Source organism: Tursiops truncatus, chromosome 3 (assembly GCF_011762595.2).
Source record: "Tursiops truncatus isolate mTurTru1 chromosome 3, mTurTru1.mat.Y, whole genome shotgun sequence".
Classification (NCBI taxonomy): Eukaryota; Metazoa; Chordata; class Mammalia; order Artiodactyla; family Delphinidae; genus Tursiops; species Tursiops truncatus.
Window position 1 is genome coordinate 113,851,083 of NC_047036.1, and position 23,453 is coordinate 113,874,535.

At 50.5% G+C, this 23,453-nt stretch overlaps 1 protein-coding gene across 2 annotated transcripts in view; it reads right to left on the bottom strand.

The window, feature by feature from the left end:
- The window catches only part of SPOCK1 (SPARC (osteonectin), cwcv and kazal like domains proteoglycan 1), a 548,887-nt gene that overhangs the window by 88,977 nt on the left and 436,457 nt on the right, over nt 1-23,453 (bottom strand). For both annotated transcript variants that reach the window (XM_073802558.1, XM_073802557.1), the window contains exon 6: nt 4,238-4,352. In XM_073802558.1, coding sequence (XP_073658659.1) covers nt 4,238-4,352 — 115 coding nt within the window. The remainder of the gene's footprint in view (nt 1-4,237; nt 4,353-23,453) is intronic.

The following is a 23,453-nucleotide window of genomic DNA, read 5'->3' on the forward strand; positions in this document are numbered from 1 at the left end:
TCCTGAAACCCCAGACAGCTGGAGGTCCCGCAGCAAAGAGGACCTGTGTCTTTCTACCAATATGAAGCCCATTTTGAGGTAAGTCTCACAAAGATGTCCTCTGCGTGCAAGAGAAATGGCTGCTGGGCAGATCCAAGGAGAGACGGCCTGAGAGAGCAAACTCAACGCATAGACCTGCGTTGAGTCTTTCTTGACACCAGAAGGTCACAGAAGCCTTTCTTGACACCAGAAGGTCACAGAAGTTATGTGTGGCCCTGAAGGGGGCCAAGGAGGGGCAGTGAGAGGACCAGTAAACTCAGAAGAGTAGGCTTAGAAGAAAGAGGACTCGGGGGACTTCCCTGGTGGCACAGTGGTTGGGAATCCGCCTGCCAATGCGGAGGACATGGGTTCGAGCCCTGGTCTGGGAGGATCCCACATGCCACGGAGCAACTAAGCCTATGCACCACAACTACTGAGCCTGTGCTCTAGAGCCCAAGAGCCACAACTACTGAGCCCGTGTGCCACAACTACTGAAGCCTGTGCACCTAGAGCCGCAGCTAGAGAAAGTCCGCATGCAGCAACGAAGACCCCACGCAGCCAAAAATAAATAAATTAAAAAAAAAAAGATTAAAAAAAAAAAGAGAGGGCTCAGTATGAGTGGGCAGAGGTCACGGGCAGGATCTTAAACATCTCTCCTTGGCTGCACTCAGGATGAAACATTGCTGGACAACTAATTAAAAACTGCAAAGCCCCATAGAGGTAGATTCCAAAGAAAGAGACACACCAGGAGCCACCTGACACCAATATTGTAGCTCATAAGCCCTCATCCCACCCCTACTTCCTAGAATTTAGATATAATCCTGAATTGACAGAATTGACCTGGAAATGACTTCACTAATGTTTGTATTAACCAGAAGGAACCACGGTTCAAAATAGAGGTAAGGTTGAAGGTAAAATGTCATCATCAACAACAGTAATGTCACATTTTTGACACATCTGCATCTGTGAGACTGTCAAATGTCATTTCTGTAATAGGCACAGACACAAGCCTGCTCTGGATACCGTTCAGAGCCACGGTGTGTCTCATGGATGGCGTCTGCCCGTAGACGCCACTCCCACCGCAGCTTCAGAGAGGGGCGGCTGCCAGGTAAGGGGCTGTGGACTGGTGGGCACTCCTCCTCCGCCTTTCACCCAACAGCCAAGTGGCCAGATGAAAGCTGCCCTTCATTTCACCTCCAGCCCCTCTTGTGCACCCATCCCCTCCTCACCCCAACTGCCACAACCTCAGCGCAGCGCTCACTGCCCGGCGCAAACTATCGCGAGAGCTGCGTGGAAAGAATCGTCAAATTAAAGGAAAAAGTCAGCCTTCCCTTGACTGATTCTGTCCAGGTAAAATGTTCCTCATTGAAAAGTTTCATTTCACATAATGACCCTAGGGATCTATCCGTGCCCTCACTGCCCGTAATATGCCCTTATCCCCCAGGGAAACACCGATCAAATCCGTATTAAATAGTGAAGCATCCTATCCTGAGAGAGGATTATACTCTCCTTCATTAGGATGTTGTTGGATATGTAATAAATTACCTACATTCAGTCTTATCACCAACAGGTAGTTCCTGCTTCCCCTCATGCTTATGTAAAATATTTGCTTTACGTCATAGCAGAAATTGGGTCTTTAACGTAAAAGGACAATCTCAGAGCCTCATGGAAAGAAGTGTACCAAGTTTGACGGATACTTCAAATAACAGATGCCTTGTTACAGGCTTCCAAGATGATATTTCTTAGATAATTGCCAGATGATACCAGAGACAGAGTGTGGAGTTCCAGGACTCTGATGACTTCATAAAAGCAGACAGTTGACCCAAGAGCCAGTGGAACAAAAAATAATTAGACAGGACTGCAGGAACTAATGACGGAAACATAATTTTGATCACTGGTTTGAGAATATTGCTGGTATTCTTTTCTATTGTTCTCATTTCTGATAGGCATATAATGAAGTCTTTGCTTTCTTCCTGACCTATCTCTCACTACTAACTTAGTGGTCTGTGCTCTTACAAACATTTGGAAATGAAACCCTTTCAAGTGGTAATCTTGTTCTCACTAACCTCTCAGAATTCTGGAACGACACTTTTTTTCTGAGTCTTTTTACTTTCAATGCCAATGTAGTTACTCTTGCACAGGCTCGATAAGAATTTGTTCTAGTTTTCACCAGTAAGTAACTGAACAAATAGATGGTACAGCCAAGGCCATACCTGGAGAGTCATATTTGAGAGTGAATCTCATTTAATCAGATGTGACAAACCCACCATGAAGAAACAAGGGTTGTACTTTGTTTAAAGAACCATGAAGCCCTCCCAGAAAACTACAGGCAAAATGGTAGAAATGGCCTTCTTGGATTCATTTCCTTATCTCAGAATAGAAGACTAAATGAAAGCAGTAAAGAATATACTTGGAATAAGAGAGGCTATTGAGACTTCCTAAGAAGATTCTTAAGAAATCTCCAGGGCATCCCTGGTGGCGCAGTGGTTGAGAGTCCGCCTGCTGATGCAGGGGACACGGGTTCATGCCCCGGTCTGGGAAGATCCCACATGCCGCGGAGCGGCTAGGCCCGTGAGCCATGGCCGCTGAGCCTGCACGTCCGGAGCCTGTGCTCCGCAACGGGAGAGGCTGCAACAGTGAGAGTCCTGCGTACCGCAAAAAAAGAAATCTCCAGACAGAAGTTAATTTCGTGGGCTTTGCAGTTGCTTACCACAGCACGGCTTTAGGTTTTCTGACCAAAGTACAAGGAGGCTTGTGTAGATTAGTTAACATTTCTTTTTTTAAAAAAATTAATTAATTAATTTTTATTTTTTTGGCTGTGTTGGGTCTTTGTTGCTGTGCACAGGCTTTCTCTAGTCGTGGCGAGTGGGGGCCATTCTTCGTTGCGGTGCATGGGCTTCTCATTGCGGTGGCTTCTCTTGTTGCAGAGCACGGGCTCTAGGCGCACAGGCTTCAGTAGTTGTGGCTCGTGGGCTCTACAGTGCAGGCTCAGTGGTTGTGGCGCACGGGCTTAGTTGCACTGCAGCATGTGGGATCTTCCCGGACCAGGGCTCAACCCCGTGTCCCCTGCATTGGCAGGCAGATTCTTAACCACTGCGCCACCAGGGAAGTCCCTAGTTGACATTTCTTCCTAGAGTTATATAGATGATCAGTCCAAAATGCAATGAGATCAGCTTTTTGGTAACCAAGAATAATCTATGGAGATTGTTTGTGACCCCAGTGCTTTACAGTTTACAATGTCCTTCCACATCCTGGGTTAAACCTCCCAAAGAGCCTTCTAACACAACATTCCAGCAATCGCCATGAACAAATTTACACTTGAACATCTCCATCTATGCGCCTTGGAAAAGACAAAACAGCTTAGGAAGAGGTAAGTGGATGAACACTTACACCCTATTCATTCTCCTCCGTCACAAATACCTGCAGGCTTTAGAAGACATGCGTGTGCACGCACGCACACACACTCACACACCGATGTCCAATATTTTCCATGGGACAGCCCCCTACAGCTGAGAAAGTCCAGCTCCACAGAAGGCCAACGCAAACTTCTATCTTGGGTCTCATTACGGAAGGCTTGTAGGGGGCTGAGACCAGTGGGCCAACATTACTTTCCCCATCATGAAAACATCCAGATAAGCCCGACCTTTGCCGCCCCTGTCGGCCATGGAAGAGAAACCGCAGCGCCTGGGGAGTTCTTCTTCTTCCATCTACCCCCTGGCTCTGTGTCGCATGCCAGGTAGAGGCAGAACATATTAGTAGAGAACTGCTTTTGCACGGGGTGCTGTCCATCATCGTGACATCTCTGCACTCTATGTTTTGAAATCGGGCCTTTCAAAGGATTTAGAGATTAGAGTTCAAGGATGTCCAAGGCGCACCCCAGGGCAGGCCTGGTCTTAAGGCTGAAACCCTGCCCTTCCTACACCATAGCCAATTTGACCTCTGGAAGAACCTAGTGCATATCTTGGTCTAACAGAATTATTTTCAAAGACTCTCAGCTCTTCTTTTTCTATTTAATGGCAGCTGAAGGCGGTTCAGTTTGGCGTCCCTAAATGACTAGGGTACTTGCCGAGCATAACGGTCTCCCCAGCCCGAGCTAGAATGCCTCTGTTAAGGGCTTAGGGCCAGGTTCCTGGCGTCTGGGGAGGGAGGACCTTGGCCATGTCAGGCCGCCCTGACCACACGGCCCCCCTTCGGGGGGTGTCCTGCGATGCCCACTCACCATTCTTCTCTGCCTTGTGTTTTGGTGGCTTGGGCTCCGGGAGACATGGACAGGGCCCGTCGCAGAGGGTGGTGAGACTTTTGCCAGTGGAACAAGCATGGAACTCCAACTTGCACTGCAAAAGACAGACAGAACAAGCCTTAAGAATACTGTCATGTAGACCCCTCCCCGGCTTCCTTAGGAGACCGCCAGTGCCCTTCTAACCACAGTTAGACTCACAGAAGCAAAGACAGAGAGAAGAGGAGTTCATCTCTGTTAAAGGTCTGAATTACAGGATGCTAACTAAGAAATGGCCTTCTATGTTTCCCCAAATGCACAGAATAACATCTAAAAACACTGCACAGGGAGGCTTAGTTTAGTAAGTGGTCAACTCAACCGTCATTGTTTATGCAAGTATCAGGATGAAACTTAACATCTGTGGAGTCCCAGAGGGTCCACAAAGACAAAAGGCTGCTCCAACTCGTTCCCTTACCCCCACTCGGGAGGCTCTGCCAGTGTAGCCCTCCTAGTCACGCTCAGCTGCTCACCCGCTCACCCTCTTCCTGGGGAGGAAGGGTAACAATCTACTTAGTAAGTGTGGATGGTGTGTGAGGCCCAGGCCTTTCCCCGGGAGCAAGCGAGGAGTGAATGATTTGGCCTCAACCATCCAAAACCCAAGCTTGATACAGTCTTTCCCCCCAGAGGATGCCTGTGGTTGTCTAAGTAGCCTGGGACTGGGTGGAAATGTCCACTGAATCCTAGGATTCAAAATTAGAAGCCCCAAAGCCATACAACGTCCTGTCAACCCCTTCATATTTTGGCCGCTGTCTCCAGTTCTTTACCCTTAAGTCTCAACTGATTCGGAACCCAAGCAGGAAAGAAGGAGGTTCTTTACGGATGCAAAAGACCACAACGATTAACAGCATTTTATTATGACTACATTATGGAATAAGAAATGGAGACTCAGAGGCTAAATAACTTGTGAAAGCTCAGGACATGCACAATCCAGGATTCCAAACCCCCTCTGACCGACTCCAGGGCCAAGCACTTAACCGTCCCCATCACTGTGTCTGTCATGTGGAGGGACTGAGAGAACAGATGGCCTGCACTGGACTCCGCGTGTGGCTAATTATGCGGCTGGGCTACTGGCCTGGGTCGGAGTTGTCTGAGAGTTCCCTCCCTTTTTGACCTGCAAAATTCTCTAGATCAAGGCCTGTGTGCAATCAATCAGGCTTCTGCAAAGGCCCACGGGCCCAGAACCACGCTGGTATCTGCTGAAGGTTCAAAGGAAGGGGAGACGGGCAGAAGGGACAGAGCATCCACGGTGCGTGCAGCTCTTATCAGGTGCCACGCGGAATCTTTCAAAGGGAAGAAAAGGGGAGATATGGTCCTTGCCCTCGGAAAGCACAAATGCATGCCTTTGAAAAGGCCGCCAGCATTTGCAAAGCAACACATGAGTGCAGATGAATCCCGGCTCCTTGTGAGACGACGGGGTATTCAGTCCCCACACAGATTACACCGCGAGCATAGGGAGAGCGGGCTTTCAACCTACACATGCTGGAGTCACCCGTGTAATTCCTACCGTCGGCCACGCAGTCGCCTGCGACCCTTGCAGAGAGAGCACGGCAGACGAGCCAACGGGGAGCTGGCTTCCTCTTGATGCAAAACTCCCTTTTGTGCACGCTGCTGGGTGTCTGGTGTGGCCCAGTGTGGAGGCAGGCGTGCTGGGGGCCGTATGAAAGGAAGCCACGGCCCAGACCGCCAACGTCGATTGACGGACGTAGTGAGGAAACAAAAAATGTGTGACCACGTGGATGTGACGATGAGGAGAGGAGGGATATGTGTGTATGTAGGGATGCAGCACAAAAGAGACCCCAGGTATGGGCCATACCTGCAGATGGCCCAAATGGACAGAAGAGGCACCAGGGAGAACGCTGGAAGGCGGCAGGTGGGTCCCCAGTGTAAGAAGCTTCTTTTCAACTAGCACAGCCTGTGTGCACGTGCCCGGGGCTAGGGGGGAGACTGCTGCTCCTGGCCCCGCCCCCCCCCCCCCCCCTTCCCCTGCGCTAGCTCTCTGGAACCATCCTCAGGTTCAGGCTAGTGATTCTCATACTATTTTCTCAACAGAATCCCTAAAGCTAATTTAGAGGGGGAAATACACTTTGTTTTTTACATGTCAACTTATTTTATGAAGTCACAATTAGTACACAGACTTGCTCTAAAGCCTTTTCATACTGTGACTGCAATTGCCTGCTTGTATCTGTGATAGACAGTAACCCTCTTCCCAAACGTTCTCTGGCCTCCCCGGAAGAGGGAGCTACACTCTGCTCAGGGCCGTGTGTCATGAGATCTGATGTCCCCTCTGTGGTGACAGCAGTCTTGACCACATGACGCGCTCTGGCCAGCAGATGGTTAGTAGGAATGATCCAAGCCAGGTTTGTGTGACATTTGAAAACCCACCGCTTGGTTTTCCCCTCTTGCTTTTTCCCTCTGTTATGGAAATGGCACGTGTCCCATAAGGGCCGCTCCTTCTGCCTGGGACCCAGACGGCGGAGGACACGGAACAGCGCTGAAGCGAACCCACAGCCAGCATGCGACATGAACAAGGAACTAATGCTTGCTGTCACAAGCCACTGATGTTTGGGGATCCCTTGCTACCACAGCATTTTAGCAAAAGGTGACTTCCTACTAGACCCTAAAGTACTTAATGGCAGGGAAAAGGCTTAGTCGCGGTCTTATCCCTGGCATGATATGATACACATATAGCCCTGGCACACAGTAGGTGTGCAGTCAATAGCTGATGAATGATAAAGGCAGGAGGATGGGGTCCCTGTTCACTCTGCAGCTCTGAACCTCTGTTCCGGCCACCAGGAGACACCAGTCTGCCTGCGCAAGGAGCGTAGGTGCCAGAGCTCAACGTGTGAGATGCTCGTCGTGAACCATCCTTGACTCACAGCACTCCCTGGTCCTGTCTCTGAGCTCCACATTTAACGCTCTGCCTTTCAGCCTCCCCGCTCGCCCGAGTCTATCACTGGAGTCAGAATCCAGCCCACCTGCTTCCCAGGTACCCAGAACAACCGCCTCTTGGGTGGCCTCACCTGGCCTAGGGACCCCTGCACACTGTGATTCTAGTAACACAGCTTCCGTGGCTGGCCCCGGTCCCGCTTCTGCACAGTCGCTGTCTCAGTCTGTGGCGGCCCCGGCCCCTCTCCTGCACAGTCGCTGTCTCAGTCTGTGGCGGCAGCCAGGCCTCTTCCTGACTCCAGGAAGGGGCCACCAGAGAAAACAATATTTAGCTGCAGTGGTGAAAATGCATGTTTCAAGGACACAGATCTGCCTTTTATCTTCCAGAACAATATGTGGCATTTAAATGAAGCTCAAAAGGCTATAATTTCATTTTTTTTATAAAACTCAAAATGTGCTCTTTAGAGATAAACACATATGTGGTAAAAGCTACTTTAAAGAAGCCAGGGGCGGGGGGGAGCGTTGACAGACACCATCAAGATACAGGTCACCTCCAGAGAGGAGGCAGGGGACGGCGTCATACAGGGGCCCACAGAGGCACAGTGAAAATCGGGAAGGGTTTATTTCATAAGTTGGGTGTTAGACTCTGAGGCTTTTGTTTTGTGAGTAGCTTTGGCAACATATGAATAACACATATATGTTTATGTGTCAAGTACTTTATGATCAAACATAAAACACAGTTTATAGGCTTCTATCCAGGTAAGGACCAATTATCACCACATCTCCCGAGGAAGCTGGTTAGGAGGAGTGAGAGCACGTGTGTGGGGCGCCCCTGGGAAGGGTGACGAACCCTGAATATCTCTGGGCAGAGGCATCTAAGGGCCTACAACCCAGGCATCTCGCACATGTTCCCTTCCTACAGCTCTTCTCCAAGTCGCACCGGTGGAGTTCCCTACCAGTCTCTTACCCCATCCCCTCTTCCCCAGGTCCTTGCTGGGCAAGAACAGATACAGAAGCCAAAAGGTGGTCACTGCACCAGCTTTATCCAGAGAGGACACAAAACCCTCACAGTACGGGACACAAAACCCTCACAGTACAGGGTTTCCCGTTAGACCGGGCTGTACAACGTGCCTTGGACCTTCACACCTCCAACTGCCTCTCCCAACCTGCAGGGGATGGAGGCCTAGGAAAGCCCTGGTCCACTTACCGCCAATTACAGGCAGAGACAACACACAGACCTGGGTGGACCTGGCAGAAGTGTGCCCGGGTCTGTGCACACAGAGATTTTGGAAACATAAGGCAGGTATGCTACCCCTTGAGTACAGACCCGCCAAGAGAATGGGAGCCAAGAGAAAAAGAGGTGCCCACGTGACCTGGCCAACGCGGGGATGCTGCTCCTGGCTGTGACTATGAACCTGATCTAAGAGATGCCGGGCTCCCACCCAACAGGACGTAGGCAGCTTTCCTGGGAACGGGGCAGTGGGGAGCAGAGAGCAAGGGAGTGAAAGGGTCCTCCCAGGGAGATACGGGGAGGGAGAAATAAGCGTCCCCCAACACCACAGGAACATCACTAGCTCCCGCCCTACCTCAGGACCAAATGACAAGCCTTCAGAACTCCCACACCTTCACCCTCACAGTGTTCTCAAAACAGGAGTTGAAAACTGGCAAAATTATGGCTGGTGATTTCTTGGTATTTAGGACTTGCTCAGAAAGCATGTGTCTGCTTCCTCCACGTGTGCCCTGCAGGTCCTGAGGTTCCAGGTAGCTGGCACCCCACCCTGCCCTGCCCCACCTGGGCTTGTTGTCCTGCGTCAGAACAGGGTCTGCAGAGCTCCAAGTTAAACAGGGCGGCCTGTGAGCCTACCTCTTAAAGAGTCTGTAGCCTGGAGGTGGACTCTCAAAACAAACTGAAAAATGACATTCTTGGGAAGTGACACCCATAACGCCTCATTTTAGGAAAAAAATTGGGGTTGGGGGATAGAGGAGGAACAAACAGGTACAAACAAAGTATATGGGTTTGGAGTGGAGAGCCATTCAATCTACAAAGTTCACAAAGAGCCAAAGGCAGACGTGCTCCCTGGAGCTTGTCCATCACAAGCAGAGTCACAGCTCAATAAATGTAGAGTTACCACCAGAAGGTCACCGTGGCCCATGGGGGAGAACCCTTCTAGCCCTGGCCAACACTGGAAGCTGGTCTAAAAAGAGATGAATCACTACTGTTCTGCCCACCTGCTCACCCTCTGGGAGGGAAAGATTTACACCTTGTGCTATGGGTTGAATTACATCCCTCATGTTGGAGTCCTAACCCTCAGTATCTCAGAGTGTGGCCTATCTAGAAATAGGGTCTTGACAGAGATAATCATGTTAAAATGAAGTCATCAGAGAGGCCTCAAATCCAATATGACTGGCATGCTTATAAGAAGGGGAAATTTGGACACAGAGACAGACACACACAGAGGGAAGATGATGTGAAAAGTCATGGGGGGAAGAGGACCATCCACGAGAAATGTCTGAGGCTGCCAGAAGCTGGAAGAAGCAAGAGACAGCTTCTCCCTGGCAGTCCCAGAAGGAACCAACCTTGCCCACACCTTCATTTCAGACTTATACCTCTGGGACTGTGAGATGATGAACCTCTGCTGTTTAAACCACCCAACTCACGGTCCTTTGTTACAGCAGCCCTAGCAAACTAATACACCTTCTATTTTTAAAAAGAGAGTCTCTAAGGGATGGATCACCTTGTCTTAGGTTCATAAAGCACAGATCTTGCGCCAAGATGGCTCCATTCTCCTAAAAAGAAAGACGATAACATGAAACGGCAGCCTCAGGATACGGGGCAGCTGGACATGAAGAACTTGGCCAACGTATAGGCTGAGACTCATGCCCAGAAGAGAGGAAATATGAAAAACTCAAGGCTTTATATTGATTTTATGATAAAGCAGTTAAATAAATAATTAGCCAGAACTATTGAAAGGAGGAGAGTTGAAGAAGTGGGAAATAAGTTAAGGACTTTACATACAGTACTGGAACCCATATTCATATAAACGCAAATATAAAAATAAATACAAACCGCTGAAGCTTCTAGACCCCTTGACCTCCTGGGACAGAAATGCCTTCCCCAATCATCACAGAAACAGAGGAGACAGAAGAAGAGCCAGAGATTTCACAAATTGGCAGAAATATTCAAAATGTTGACCTACTTAAAAATAAACGGCCAGCAGATTTCCCAACCAATCTTCCATTTCGCATAACACGCCAACACGTTGGAACGAGCGAATGTTTGCCCGCGAATGGCCAGTAAATCTCTCTCCTCTGTGATTTGTAAAGCAAAGCTAATAACCTCTCTCTGGGTCAGTGCTCACGCAGGTCTCCGCTGCTCACATTCTCCACCGCACCGCGCTTTTCCTGTTGCCTCGCCCCCTTTGGGTATTATTTTTAACATTTTATTTAAATTGCTTTCTCCGCTGTATTTCATCAACCTCTCGTCTATTTTTAAACCAGACTTTTGACAGTTCACAGTTGACAATTTTGTTCACAGTTGATGAATTCTGATTTGTTTTTATTCCCCAAAAACCATGTCAAGGAAGGTGGAGGCGGCGAGGGGCAGCTAATTTCCCGACTCTGCAGGCTTTCACAACTGGGCGCCAAGCTAGCGGTTGCTGACGGCACACGTTATCCTGGGGCTGAGGAACAGCTGTCCTGTCTACCCAGGGCTGGAAGGTCTCTGCGGTCATCTGGAGAGAGCAGCGAGGAGAAACAAGGGAAGGGGCTCTGGTCTCATTCAGAGCTTTACCAAACATGCATGCATGTGTGTGTTCCTTCTTGCATTCAACAAATATTTATGGGCCTATGGTAAGCCAGTGTCCATTCTAGGCTCTGAACCAATGGGACAAGTGTATGGGGCAGGTGCTGATGAGGGCTGTGGAGGATACACCATGGACAGTAAGAGACAGAGAGTAATGGGGAGGGGCTGGTACATTATATGGGTGACCAGGAAATCTTCTGACCAGATGACGTCTGGGCAGGGAACAGAATAAAGTGAGCCATACGGCTATCGGGAGAAGGGGGTTCCAGGCAAAGGGAAGTGCAAAGGCCCTGAGGTGGAGGATGCTGACTGCACTTGAGAAATAGCCAGGAAGCCAGTGAAGCTGGAGAGGAGTGAGCAGGGAGGAGAGTGGAAGGGACCAGCTCAACTGGGCTGATGGTGGGCCTTCTCAAGAAGGCTTGTGTGTGTCGGGGCTCAGCCTTTAGATCTCATTCTGTCTCTGTCTCTCTCTCTCATACATGCACACACACTCCTTCTCACATTCTCTCTCTCACACACACTTGCCTTTTCTGAATTAAGAGTTCCAAAGAAGGTAGAACCTTAAACTTTAAAACCAAGTTGCTAAAAATGTGAAAGAAAAGCTCTTCTTTACAGAAGAATGCCAGCTAAATAAAATTAGAAGGAATACTGGAATTAGAAAATTATTATTTTGCTACCCGCCCCCCCCACAACGTAATAATTGAGTCAGGAAGGAATCATTTGATGTTTACTAAAAATATTGTGTGAAAGTCACTGGGGAATAGGACATTCACACAGTCTCCAAGTGTCACCCCATAGAATACCTAATTAGGGTCCCACTAGAGGGGCCCTAATTAAAAGAGGAAATGTACATTTTTCAATGACATTTGGCAGTCACCTCTTAAAGGGACAAAGGGGCCGATTTAGTGCCACCAGCAGTGGGACCACCTGGCATGTCCCTCCTGATGTGCCTCAAAAGGAAGTAATAACAGTGCCTTTGAAGTTCCAGGGCCCAAAATCCTTAACTTGGATCTATTCATGACAAACCAAATCCAAAATTGAGGCTATTTTATAAGATGACTGCCTAAACGCTCAAAAAGCGAAACAAACAAAAAACGCCTGAAGTGAGTAGGTCCTTGTTCTAGAAGAAATTAAACAGTTGAAACAAAAGCAATGAGTGAGACTTGGTTGGTTCTTGAATAATAATAATAATTATACAAAGCTATAAAAGGCATTCTGGGAAAATGTTGTGATTGTAACACGGATTATATGTTAGGATGCTGAATTACTGCTCTCGTAGGTGTAATAATACCTACTAAGGGGCTCGTATAGGAAAATGCCTGTTAATTTTCTTAGGGGTGAGATGTCACGAAGTCTACAAATTACTTCTAAATGGTCCAGGGGGAAATTGCACATGTGTACAGAGAGAGGAAATGGGGCAAAATGTTAATAACTGTCAAACCTTGGCAATGGGTATACAGTATTCATCCCAACATTCTTTAAACTCTTCCATATGTTTCATAATTATTAAACCAATCGCTAGCGGAAAGTAAACGTTGCTTTGCCCGGCGGTGCTAGAATTCTTCGCAGAAAACACTCCTATCTCCTCCCGTGAACTGCTCCCTCCCTCAGTACTGCGCTGAGTTTTTCTCCTTCGCCTGCCACTAGGGGGCGAGCTCTGGGCTGGGGGGTGGGGGGGTGGGGGGGTGGGGGGGTGGGGGGGTGGGGGGGCGGGGCAGAGAGGATCCTGCACCGCCGCCTACAGGACCTTCCTGGGATTGCAAAGAACAGGCCTTCAACAGGGATTGGTGAGACCAAGGATGGATTGAGGTTTTCCTAAAGCACACATTCTCTTCACTGATGTACACAGGCACCAGTACAGTGAGAAGACTCGACACAGGCACCATGAATTGCAGCATCTGAGGTCTTGCAAAGACTCTCTTTCATGTTGCAGATGGGGAAACTGAGGCTGGAAGAAGTCATGCATCTCGTGGGAGGTCATTCTCTTACGTAGCTTTCCTCACCTGCTCCCTACCTGGCTCATCTTGTCAACGAGTTAGCAAACCCTTTTGAGCAAATGAGGATTCCTGTAAAGAATGTCCCAGGTCTGTTTTAAGGGGCAAGGCTGAATAAAGCTCCTTTAACTCGCTTAACAAAGCCAGTGGAAGGTCCTGCAGGGAAACGCCAAAGGGACAAGATACCCTGAGGGGGCCTGAGAAAAAGATGCCCTCTCCCCAAAGGCCTGAGAAAAAGATACCCTCTCCCTAAAGCAGCCAACTCCGATAGCCTTTGACTTGGGGAGCCCTCCAGGGGCTGCATCCCACCTCCCTGACCAGACCCTGGTGAGGCGAGTGCCCCCCGCAGGTGTCACCTGTGTCAGTCCCACCTCACACGCCCTCAGCCTCATCTCCACTACTCCCTGCCCCTGGTCCACGCTTTTTGCTCCCAGACATCACACCTCTGGGGCTTCGTGGCCTCACCTCCACTGCTTCTCCCCTCTGAGTCATTCTCCTGATGTCTGCTCTGCGTGGGATCCTCTTAAGGCTAGATACTATTTAAAAATTTCAAATTTCTTTGGGCTTTTTCCTCTATCTGGGATTTGGGGAAGACAGTGCAGATGAGGAAGGAGTTGGAGTTCCCAGGCCCTGCTTCCTGTCGGTTTCGTGGGAGATACCTGGGAGGAAGGACCGCCAGGTATGCACCAAAAGAGATGGGACCACACACAGCCTGGCCAAGCATGGCCTGGAAGCAGCAGGGAGCCCCAGACCCATAGGGGCCCTGGAGACAGGGACGGTTAAGGGCCCCTCCCTGCATCCCCTCATCTTCTTGAGGCCTTTGCTCAAATGTCACTCTCTCACTGAAGCCTTCTCTCAGTACCCTTTTAAAACGACAACCTGGCATTCTGATCCCCTTACATTGTTCTACTTTGCCTTTTTAAAATATGAAATCTATCATCTTGTAAATACACTGCTTAAATCACTCATTTGCTGCTTTCTGTTTGTCTTGCTAGAATGTGAGTTCCACAAGGACAGGGATCTTTGATTTATTCATTGTTATGTCCAAAGCTCCCGGAACAGCACCTGGCACATAGTAGGTGCTCAATGAAAATAAGCTGAGTCAAGGAATGAGGGAACAAAAGCAAGAGCCTCTGTGTAGAGGTGACGGGCAGAGCAGCACCTCCACCCCACCTAGCGTCCGACTCCAAGTAAGAGCTCAGACCCTTGACAGGATCCAGGAAGGAGGCAAAACTCATAAAACGACTGAGGTCAGGTTTACCCCCAGCCCTGTAGGAAAGGGGCTCCAAGTAGAAATGAAACCGGTTTAATAAAAAAGAAGAGGCATGCCACTCCCAACACCTAAGCATGAGAGCAGAGACTCAGACCTTCCCTCTTGCTTGCCGGGCTCCACGCCCCCTCCAGGCAGGCCTCCGTGGGCTCCTGCCTGAGTGCCCAGTGCTGTTCTCCTTGCTGCCCTGACCGCAGGCACCTCGGCTACCTGTCCATAGGACTGCATCCTGAAGGAAATGTGCCCCTGCGTCTCAGCCCCAGCACACAGCAAGTACTTACGACGGACCTGCTGATTTATGTGATGCACCTCACATAACACTGGGTGAGAGCTGGTGTTGGTTTTATAGACGAAGACACTGCAAGCTTGAGAAAGCAAACGATGGCCTCAAGGTCACAAAGCTGTTGATGGCAGCTTCACTGTGAATCCAGATCATTCCACCTCCCCCTAGTCCCTGCTGCGTGTGGTGCCTCACAGACTCCTCCACTGCCAGGGGTCTGGCCAAGCCTTGCCAGGTATCCCAGGAGGGCTGGATGAAGAGGGAGAGGTCAAGAGGAGGGGAATGATCCAGAGCTGGGGAGATGCAGGAAGGAGGCTGCCACGACGCTGAGCTCTAGTGGGGAAATGAACCGCTGGCCACATGTCCCTAAATCATGCCAAACGGAACCCTTGCTTGTCAGCTGCACTACTGATAGTGATGTTATTCAAAGTCACTTTGAATTATTGTAATTAGCTAAGGGAGCTCACAGAAGTCAAGCTGGTTAGCCAACAGAACTGGACAGGGTGATGTGGGCATCTTTCCTTTGCGTTCCGGAAGCTGAGAGCACCCAGACTTACCTCCCCTGGAGGAGTAAGGGCCTGAAGCTATTCCAGGCTAACAGAGTAACTGTCGGAGCACACAGGGCCTCTCCCCAGCAAAGCGCTTTCAGAGGCTGGCAGTCCAGAGTGGCCCAGCCGGGGCCTCAAGCAAGCGATTAGGCCTCTGAACTTGACTCCCACCTGGCGGGAAGCTCCTTGAGAGTAAGAACTGGACGCTGCTTGTACTCACACCCCCCCAGGGCCAGACAGAAGCCCAACACTTGGAAAGTGGGTGGAAAGGGCTTGCTGAAATAGTGAACTAATCATCTTCCCAGGAACCCTAGGAGGTCAGGGACCACCATTCCCATCTTACAGATGACGAGAAACACAGGTCAGGAAGGAGATGACACAAATCAGAATGAAAGGGGAGAGGAAGAAAAGACGACAGTGGAGAAGGCACGGCGGAAGGAGACGCGGGAAGCACACTGAGGAGAAACACAAGGAAGAGGATGGGGGCAATGCTGCAAGCGTAGGAGAAGCAGAAACATCCTGGGAGGTGCGAGGGGCGGGCGAGAGCAGGGGCCCGTTCAGGCGTCTCAGGCGGGCTCAGGCAGCTCCAGGAGAAAGGAAGAGGGCGTTCCGAGGTGCTGGCACCTGCTTAAAATAAAATGTTTCCACTGCTAGAAATGCCCTTGGGATGCCTGTCTCTCCCTCTGTCCCGGCTTCCTTGGAGGCCCTGCCTATTCTCAGCCACCATTCCCACTCGAGGGGCCCTGACACCTCTGGGGCAGAGTCTCCCACACAGGACTCACAGGAGGCGGCAGGCAAGTCGAGTCGAGGTGGCACCTGATTTCTCCGAAACTCTCACCTCTGCAGCTGTGATGACAGAAGGCCACAGGCTTCTGCCCCCTGCCCGGCCTGCAGCTCTCAGGGTTAACCAGAAGGAAACCTGACACTCGGGGCTCTGACTGCTTACTAGAGGCGAGAACGAGAACCAGAGCACCGCGGCAGCTCTCCCGTTCCTCGGGTCCTCCCAGCCCTGCCTTCACCCCTCCCCGCCTCCAAGGGCTTCTCCACACCTGAGCGAGTTCTGTCAAATGCAAATATGTTTGTGATGCCCCACCCGTGCACACCCATTCCTTGTTCCCTGTCATCCTCAGATAGAAATAAAGATTTGAGCCCAGCAGGAAAGGGCCCCTCCTTCGCGACACCTTGCTCTGTCTGCAGCCCCCCACAGAGCCTGTAGCAGGTGTCCCCAAAGGCTCCCAGCCCCTGTGCCCGCCTCAACCCCAACGCCGGCCCGGCCCTCTACTGCCATGACTGCTTTCTTGCCGGTTTCTCTCATGAGCTCCGTAAACTGTAGGTTTTCATGCACTTGTTTATTAGCCCCAGTGCCCAGCAGAGCATCTAAGAAATAGTAGGTGCTAAATTAACAGTGGATGGACAAATAGCTGCTTGGACAGATGAATGGATGGATGGTGGTCCCACCCACCTCACTGCCTGCTGAGCGATTCCACATGGCTCTGGGTCATCGTGTCCGGTCAAGCTGCCCAAACGATGTCATCTCTCACCGCACAACTCCAGGCCTTGATGCTCCTTGGCCCCGTGAATGACATCTGGGCTCTCAAGAGTCTACCAGATGCAAAGCTTGGACAGTCCTCTCTACTACCCAGTGTGATTCTCCCTGCTTACTGGGGACTCAGACCGAAGACCCCCAAATGCTGACATTTTCCCCACAGGCCCCGGTTAAACTCAAGCCCTTCTTTCTGAGGCCCGTCACCTCTGGTCCTGATGTTGCTTCTCCAGCAACAGTGCCCCATTCCTTCAACATCTGTTCTCCACCCCACTCCCCAGTCCTTGCGTCACTCGGACGTTCCTCTCACCCGAACTCCTTCACCTTTGGCTTCCCAGCCTCCCCGCTCAGACTAGAGCTCCCCGAACACATCCCAGCCTCTCCTGCTCCAGCAGAAACCCTGCTCCAGGCACATTTCCAGCCTCCACGACCCAACCTCCAGGCCCCCGGACTGCTCCTCTTCTTGCCTCTGTCTCTCTAATGAGTTCTCCCCGTTTATCATTTAGCTGCTGGACTGCAGGGCTTCTCTGTAATACACCAGAGCATCCTTCAGACTAAAGCTACGAACACAAAGTATATTTGTATCCTGCACAACGCCGGTAGAAAGGGATTATAAAGTCTTAATAATATATATAATGTTCACTGCAGTTCGTCACGGAACCCCAGGCATTGGGCTACAAGCTTTACCTACAATTCCTTCTTTCATTTTCACCCCAGCGCCTACGAGGTAAGAACTATTATAATAGCCATATAGGCTCAGAAAGGTTGTTTGCCCAGGGAAAGCCAGCTCTAAGTTGCAGAGCCAGAATCCAAGCCCAGGCCATCTGACTCTAAAGACTGTGTTCTTAAGAGTTTAATTACATGGTCTTATGTCTAGGCGTTTACCAAGTTCAGTACGGTCCATCTCGTCAGCCCACCCATGGTGCCTGCAGGAACCACTGTCAGTCACACATCTGGGAGGCATTCTCTGTGAACGGTACCAAGGCAGCACATCTTCAGGCTTACAATGTTCTGCATCTGAAAAGGCAAACAGGTGGTGTCCCTCCAAAGTATGTCTGCAGGGCTCTTGTCATGATCCCACTGGACCCTGGGCTCCAGGAGGGCAGGGATCTTCGACCTTATCTTCCCTGCTGCATCTCAGGCACCTAAAGGTGTGCCCAGTACACACTAGGAACCCTTATTTGTTCAATGAAGGAAGAAATGAATGACAACAGATAACAAGCACCTCCTCCGCCTCCCACAAGCCCCGCCAGACCTTTATTACCAAAGAAGAAATGAGTTTCTCAGAAAAATGAGGGAAGAAAACCACAGACATCTGAAGTGGCTACAGCGGAGAGAGCACTTCGCAGTCAGCAAAAGACGGGGAGGACCATGTCACCCATGAGAAGGAAGGTCAGAGTGAGAAGTGTGTATCAGACCCACAGCCTCTGCCGCCCAGCGAAGGCCTCTTCTGTGGCTTCAAACTAATTTTCTCCTGTTCTGAACTCCTGAGAATGCAGGCTTCGTAGGGAATTAATCGTTTGGGGCTCAGAAAACGGTGAAGTCACCTTTCTGCTCTGGTCCCCGCAGCAGGAGGACGTGTGGCCTCCTGCCCCAGAGCATCTCTGAGGGGCAGTCCCAGGGCGCCTGCTACACGTTGTCTTTATTTCTTTGTCATCACGAACACACTGTAGAGACAGGTTTCTGAAGCAATGACTTCTCGTAGGGCCTCTTCCTAAAAACCCCTCCCCTCACTTAGAAACAGAGACTTCACAGATGAGGGAGAAGAAATACAGATGGAGAAAGAGAAGCAGCAGATTTCTAGAGTGATAAAGCATCCAGGTCGCAACCCCAGCAGCTCCTGACATTTTTTTTTTTAATTTATTTATTTTGGCTGTGTTGGGTCTTTGTTGCTGCGTGAACTTTCTTCTAGTTGCGGCGAGCAGGGGCTACTATTCATTGCTGCGCGTGGGCTTCTCATTGCGGTGGCTTCTCTCGTTGCACAGCACGGTCTCTAGGAACGTAGGCTTCAGTAGTTGTGGCACACGGGCTCAGTAGTTGTGGCTCGCGGGCTCTAGAGTGCAGGCTCAGTAGCTGTGGCTCACGGGCTTAGTTGCTCCGCGGCACATGGGAGCTTCCCGGACCAGGGCTCAAACCCGTGTCCCCTGCATTGGCAGGCAGATTATTAACCACCGTGCCACCAGGGAAACCTGCCCCTGACATTCTAAAGAATGAGAAAACAGATGCCAGCTAAGCATATCCACCAACTCCTTTCCCAAAGCTAACACTTGCCAAGGTCAAAAAAAGCCATTAACATCTCACAGTGGCCTCACATAAGATTACCATCACCAGCCATTCAGCCTCACTTTACGTCTGCTCTTTAGCCCAATTTCTTTCTCCCTCCCCCTTTGCTTGCTGGAAAAAATAAACCCCAAATGCCTTTCTGAATAAAACCTGCGTATGTTCATAAGAGCCAACAAAATAAAGCTATAGATAAAGGTGACCAAAAATGCCAAAGCAGACTTTGACCAAGTGCAAAACATTAAGGTGATATTTTTAAAATGAAACAGTAACTTAAACTCTGAATTACTGCCTGATTTTACTGCTCAGAGATGAAAGATCCTGCAGTGCTGAACGAAAAAGCCGTGTAACTCCAAGAGGATTTTCTTTGCTCAGTATCACCTCTGTGAGAAATACATTTAAGTAATAAAACACCCTTGCAAGAGTGCATTCTCTGAAACTGGTGAGGGCTGGACAAAGTCTGTCATTTTCCCTTTCTTTTGATTACACAGTTTTCCCCCAACAAGTCTCATCTCGTTTCTCCAAAACCTGAGAAAAGGGGATCCAGTCAGACCAGGAGCCTCCATGAGGCAACCCTTGCCCCCATCCTGCCCTGTGAGGCAGGCACGAGCTGCTGATTCCTACTGCTCATCCCATGGCCACAAATGTCCAAGTCCCATCAGTCATGGGGACCCCCTCTCCTTCTGTACTGTTTCTTGAGGCTGCAGATCCTGAGATGGCCATGACAACACAGGCAAACTTACAAGGGTGAGGTGTAGGCATCTGATACTGAAATGTAGGTACCTGCCTAATTCCTTGGGTTATACAAAGAGGGGCAGATCTGAAGGTAGAAGGTCAGCCCTGGGGACAAAGGGAGCAGAGATATGCCTGGCACTTACAGAAAGCACAGTCTTGTGATGAGATGCCAGGACCCAACCAGGCAGGGGGGACGGTCATGTAGGTAGATCCAAGGGGTGAGCAACTGACACGGATCCAGGCAGGAGGGGCAGGAATAGGGACCCAGCTATAAGGAGGCGGGCTTGGAAGCAAGAAGCCATTGCAAGTCCTCGTGAAGATGGCAGGGTATGGTGAGTTTAGATGAGGATGCATGACAGGTATCCAGGTGCTGAGGGAATGGCGCGCGGGAGAAGCAGCTGGTACAGCTTTGGAGGGGCAATCAGCCTTAGATCCCCCCACCCCCGGCTGTGTGTCCTCGGCCATGGAATGGGACCAAGAAGCGCCCGGAGTCTGGGCTGGGCCTCAAGTCTACAGAGGCCTGAGCAAAGCGGTGCAGCGTCAAAGATCTGGGAACTCATCACACACTCAGTCCTCAGCTCCAGGCTTCACACAAGCCTTTCCTTCCCCTGACTGCAAAGTTAGAAAGTTCACCCTAGTCTTCTCCCACCACTACCAAGTTTCTACTTGCATATTTTGATGTCCATACAGAACCTGTGTTAATCAGGCCAAACTTCATTAACAAAGGCCAACTGTGACCTCCAGGAAGCTAGCTGCTCTCCATCTAGTAAAATTTGTGTGTCATACAGCCGAGGGATTTTTCAAACACTGTAACACCGAGCTCCAGGGGGGACCCCCGCGAAACAAATGGGGACAGCTCCCATTGTAGTAGGCTCCCTCCCATTTCGAGGAATTCTGCACCGCCAAACAATGAGGAGCACTCCTGTTGTGGCACCGTCATCGTGTCATTGTCACAGATAATTAAGCTCATCAATTATCTCCTTCCCTCTGCTGCCTTAAGATGATGCACTTGTGAGGCTCCCAGGAAGCCCATCTATCAGCCACTCAAACCCTCAGGAACTGCGCTGCTGACTTCCCAGAAGAGCTGGCTGGTTACAGCAGAAGCTCTAGAATGAACCGCTCTGGGTTCCAATCCTCTCTGGCTCTAGAGCTATGGGAAAATTAATTAACCCTCTTGTGGCTTATTTTCCTAATACGTAAAATGGGGGTAATAATCATACGTGCCTCAGTGGGCTGCCCTTCTCCATTCTTTCAACTGAAGTTTGTTGGGCACCTACTGTGTGCTTGGCAGTGTTCTAGGTGCCAGGGCTACAGCAGGGAACAAAACAGGCACAGCTGCTGTCCTCTCAAAGCTTACATTCTAGAGTAGGAAGCCACATACTAGAAAAAATTAATACGAAATGAAAGAATGTATATAAAATATAAAGTGCTCAGCCCAATGCCAGACACAGAGCGTGGGCTCACACTGAAACACTGGCTACATCTGGGTACACATCTCCCCTGCCATGCCTGCCCACAGAACCTCGTGGGGCTTGCATCTCTCCAGTGTGACAGGGGCGAACAATGATACAGTAAGAATCCTACCGCGGTCAGGAGTGAGGCAGTGTCGTGGAGAGGAAGGAATTTGGAGGCAGACAAACTCGGACTCAAATCCCAGCTCTCACTTCCTCAGCCCACAACCTTGAGCATGTCACTTAACCCTCCGAGGCTCAGTTTCTGCCTCTGTGAAGTGGGGGTGACAGTGGCACCTGCCCCCCGGCCTTGTGAGAGGATCGGCCAGGGCTACGGTCAGGGCTCAGCCCAGTGCCTGGCACCGGGTCAGTGCTCACCCCCTCTGCCATCCCCGCCCCACCCCGTGTGGACGCGAGCAGCTGCGGCTGTTACGCTGCCCCCGTTCCACTGCTGAGAATGCGCCCGGGGTGCCTGAATCACTTCACTTTGTCATCCATAAGAATGCCATAAATTCCATCCCCGCCAGATGGCTTTGCCCCCTTCTACTTGTAACAACAGCTCTGAGCGCACAGGTGCACCTCGAAGCTACAGAGGGGCCTGGGGACTGTGAAGCGGGGGCAGCACACGGCTCCCCGTTCAACCTGGAGCCTCAGCAGATGACCACTCTCCTCTCCCCGCCAGGCTGCGAGCTCCTGCAGGGCAGCGGCCTGAGCATCCCTCTCGGTGCCTGGATGTGGCAGGGGCACGGAAAATACCTGAGGGCTGAAAGCAGCTGGAGCAGAAGCAGTCCAGGGGGACAATGGAGAAACCACTGTTAGAGGGGGACTTGCCACTCCAATTCCCCCACAGTAAGTCCTCTGTAAGAAGCACTAGTGCAAACGAACATTCTGCTCCAGACTCTGTAGGGCCACAGAGGAGAAAGTTGTATCGCGGGTCCCTAAACCTCAAGCAAGAGAAAATCTCTTAGATTCTTCGGTCTCCTCCAGAAGTTCGTCTTCAGCTGCCACGGACCCAGTCTCTGCTTCCGCTCTCCAGGCCAGCCCCCAATCCACTGGTTTCTCGTATTCATATCCCGCTAAGGAAGCAAAGAGCCCATTTAGGGACCCACCATCTGCAGAAGGCAGGGGATTTAGACAAAGCCCATAACTGTCCGCAATCACACAAATATTCTGCATTTCCGATCATTCTAATCAGAACAGAGCAGTAAAACTGGTGTTAAGAAAAATCAAATTTCCTTGTGTCTAGAAGACAATCAAATATGTGATTCTAACAGAAGGGACCTTCGGCATCCAAAGTGACAAAGCACAAAAGGAGGTCACACGTTGGAGGGTTCCGCACCCCCGAGACCGTCCAGAACTGCCCCCATGTGACCCTCAGCCCCGCCCCCTACACACCCACAGGGCAGGCGACCAAGGACAGCACCTGTGAAGCGGACCTAATGGTAGCTGTCAGAAAGAACCCAGAAGTTACTAAAAAGGAAAAAACAAGATTTAAATTTAGGGCCGTGACAAACCACAGCTCTGAGGCATTTGGGAGGCAAGAGCAGGAAAGTGACATTTCCCCAAGCAGAAGCTCAGCTCCAGCAAGACGATCCCACTCGCCATCTGTAACGGGTGTCAAATTGCTTTCCCTCCTGGCTTTCCCACCCCAGAAGGAGGGAGGGGGCTGCTGACAGACAGGGCAGGGAGAGGTGGTCTTAGAGAGAGAGGTCAGGGTCTGAGCAAACACTAAGAGCACCTCTGCTGTCTACACTGGGGAGGAAGAACCTTACCTTTCACATGGGAGCAAAGAAAGACAAAGCCAGGTGCACACCCATACAGAAGAAATGGCCCCCTTCATTGCTGCTCAGCCATGACGAAAGTGGATGTGCAATGATGAGGACAATGGCAGAAACATGAAGACAGTAACTGCTGGAAGTAGAGCTTTGCACCCACGAGCTCATTTGAACCTCACCATAAACCTCCAAGGTAAGCATGCTTGGTTCTTAAAATATCTGCCGATCTGATGAGTGAAAAATTGCATCTCATGATCGTTTCACCAACGTAAACCCCTCCCTTCCTGTTTCCACAGGGTAGTGCCATTCAGGGCTGGGGGCAAGGGCTCCACAGTCAGACAGCCCTCGCCCTAATCCCAGTTCAGCCACGCTCCAGTAAGTCCAGTTCTCCCATCTGCAGGCAACGATGTACCTGCTTCAAAGGGTGCTCACTTTGAGGCAAATGAAATAAAAATGCTCACAGAACGTTTAGCACAGGAGCTCCTCATCTGGACTTCTTCCCTTTTCCTCACCAAGAAGGCCTCTGCATCTTCCTGTCCCGCTCCCTAGGTTAACCTGTTTCCCAGCAGCTGATGACACCTGAGCCCCACTAAGG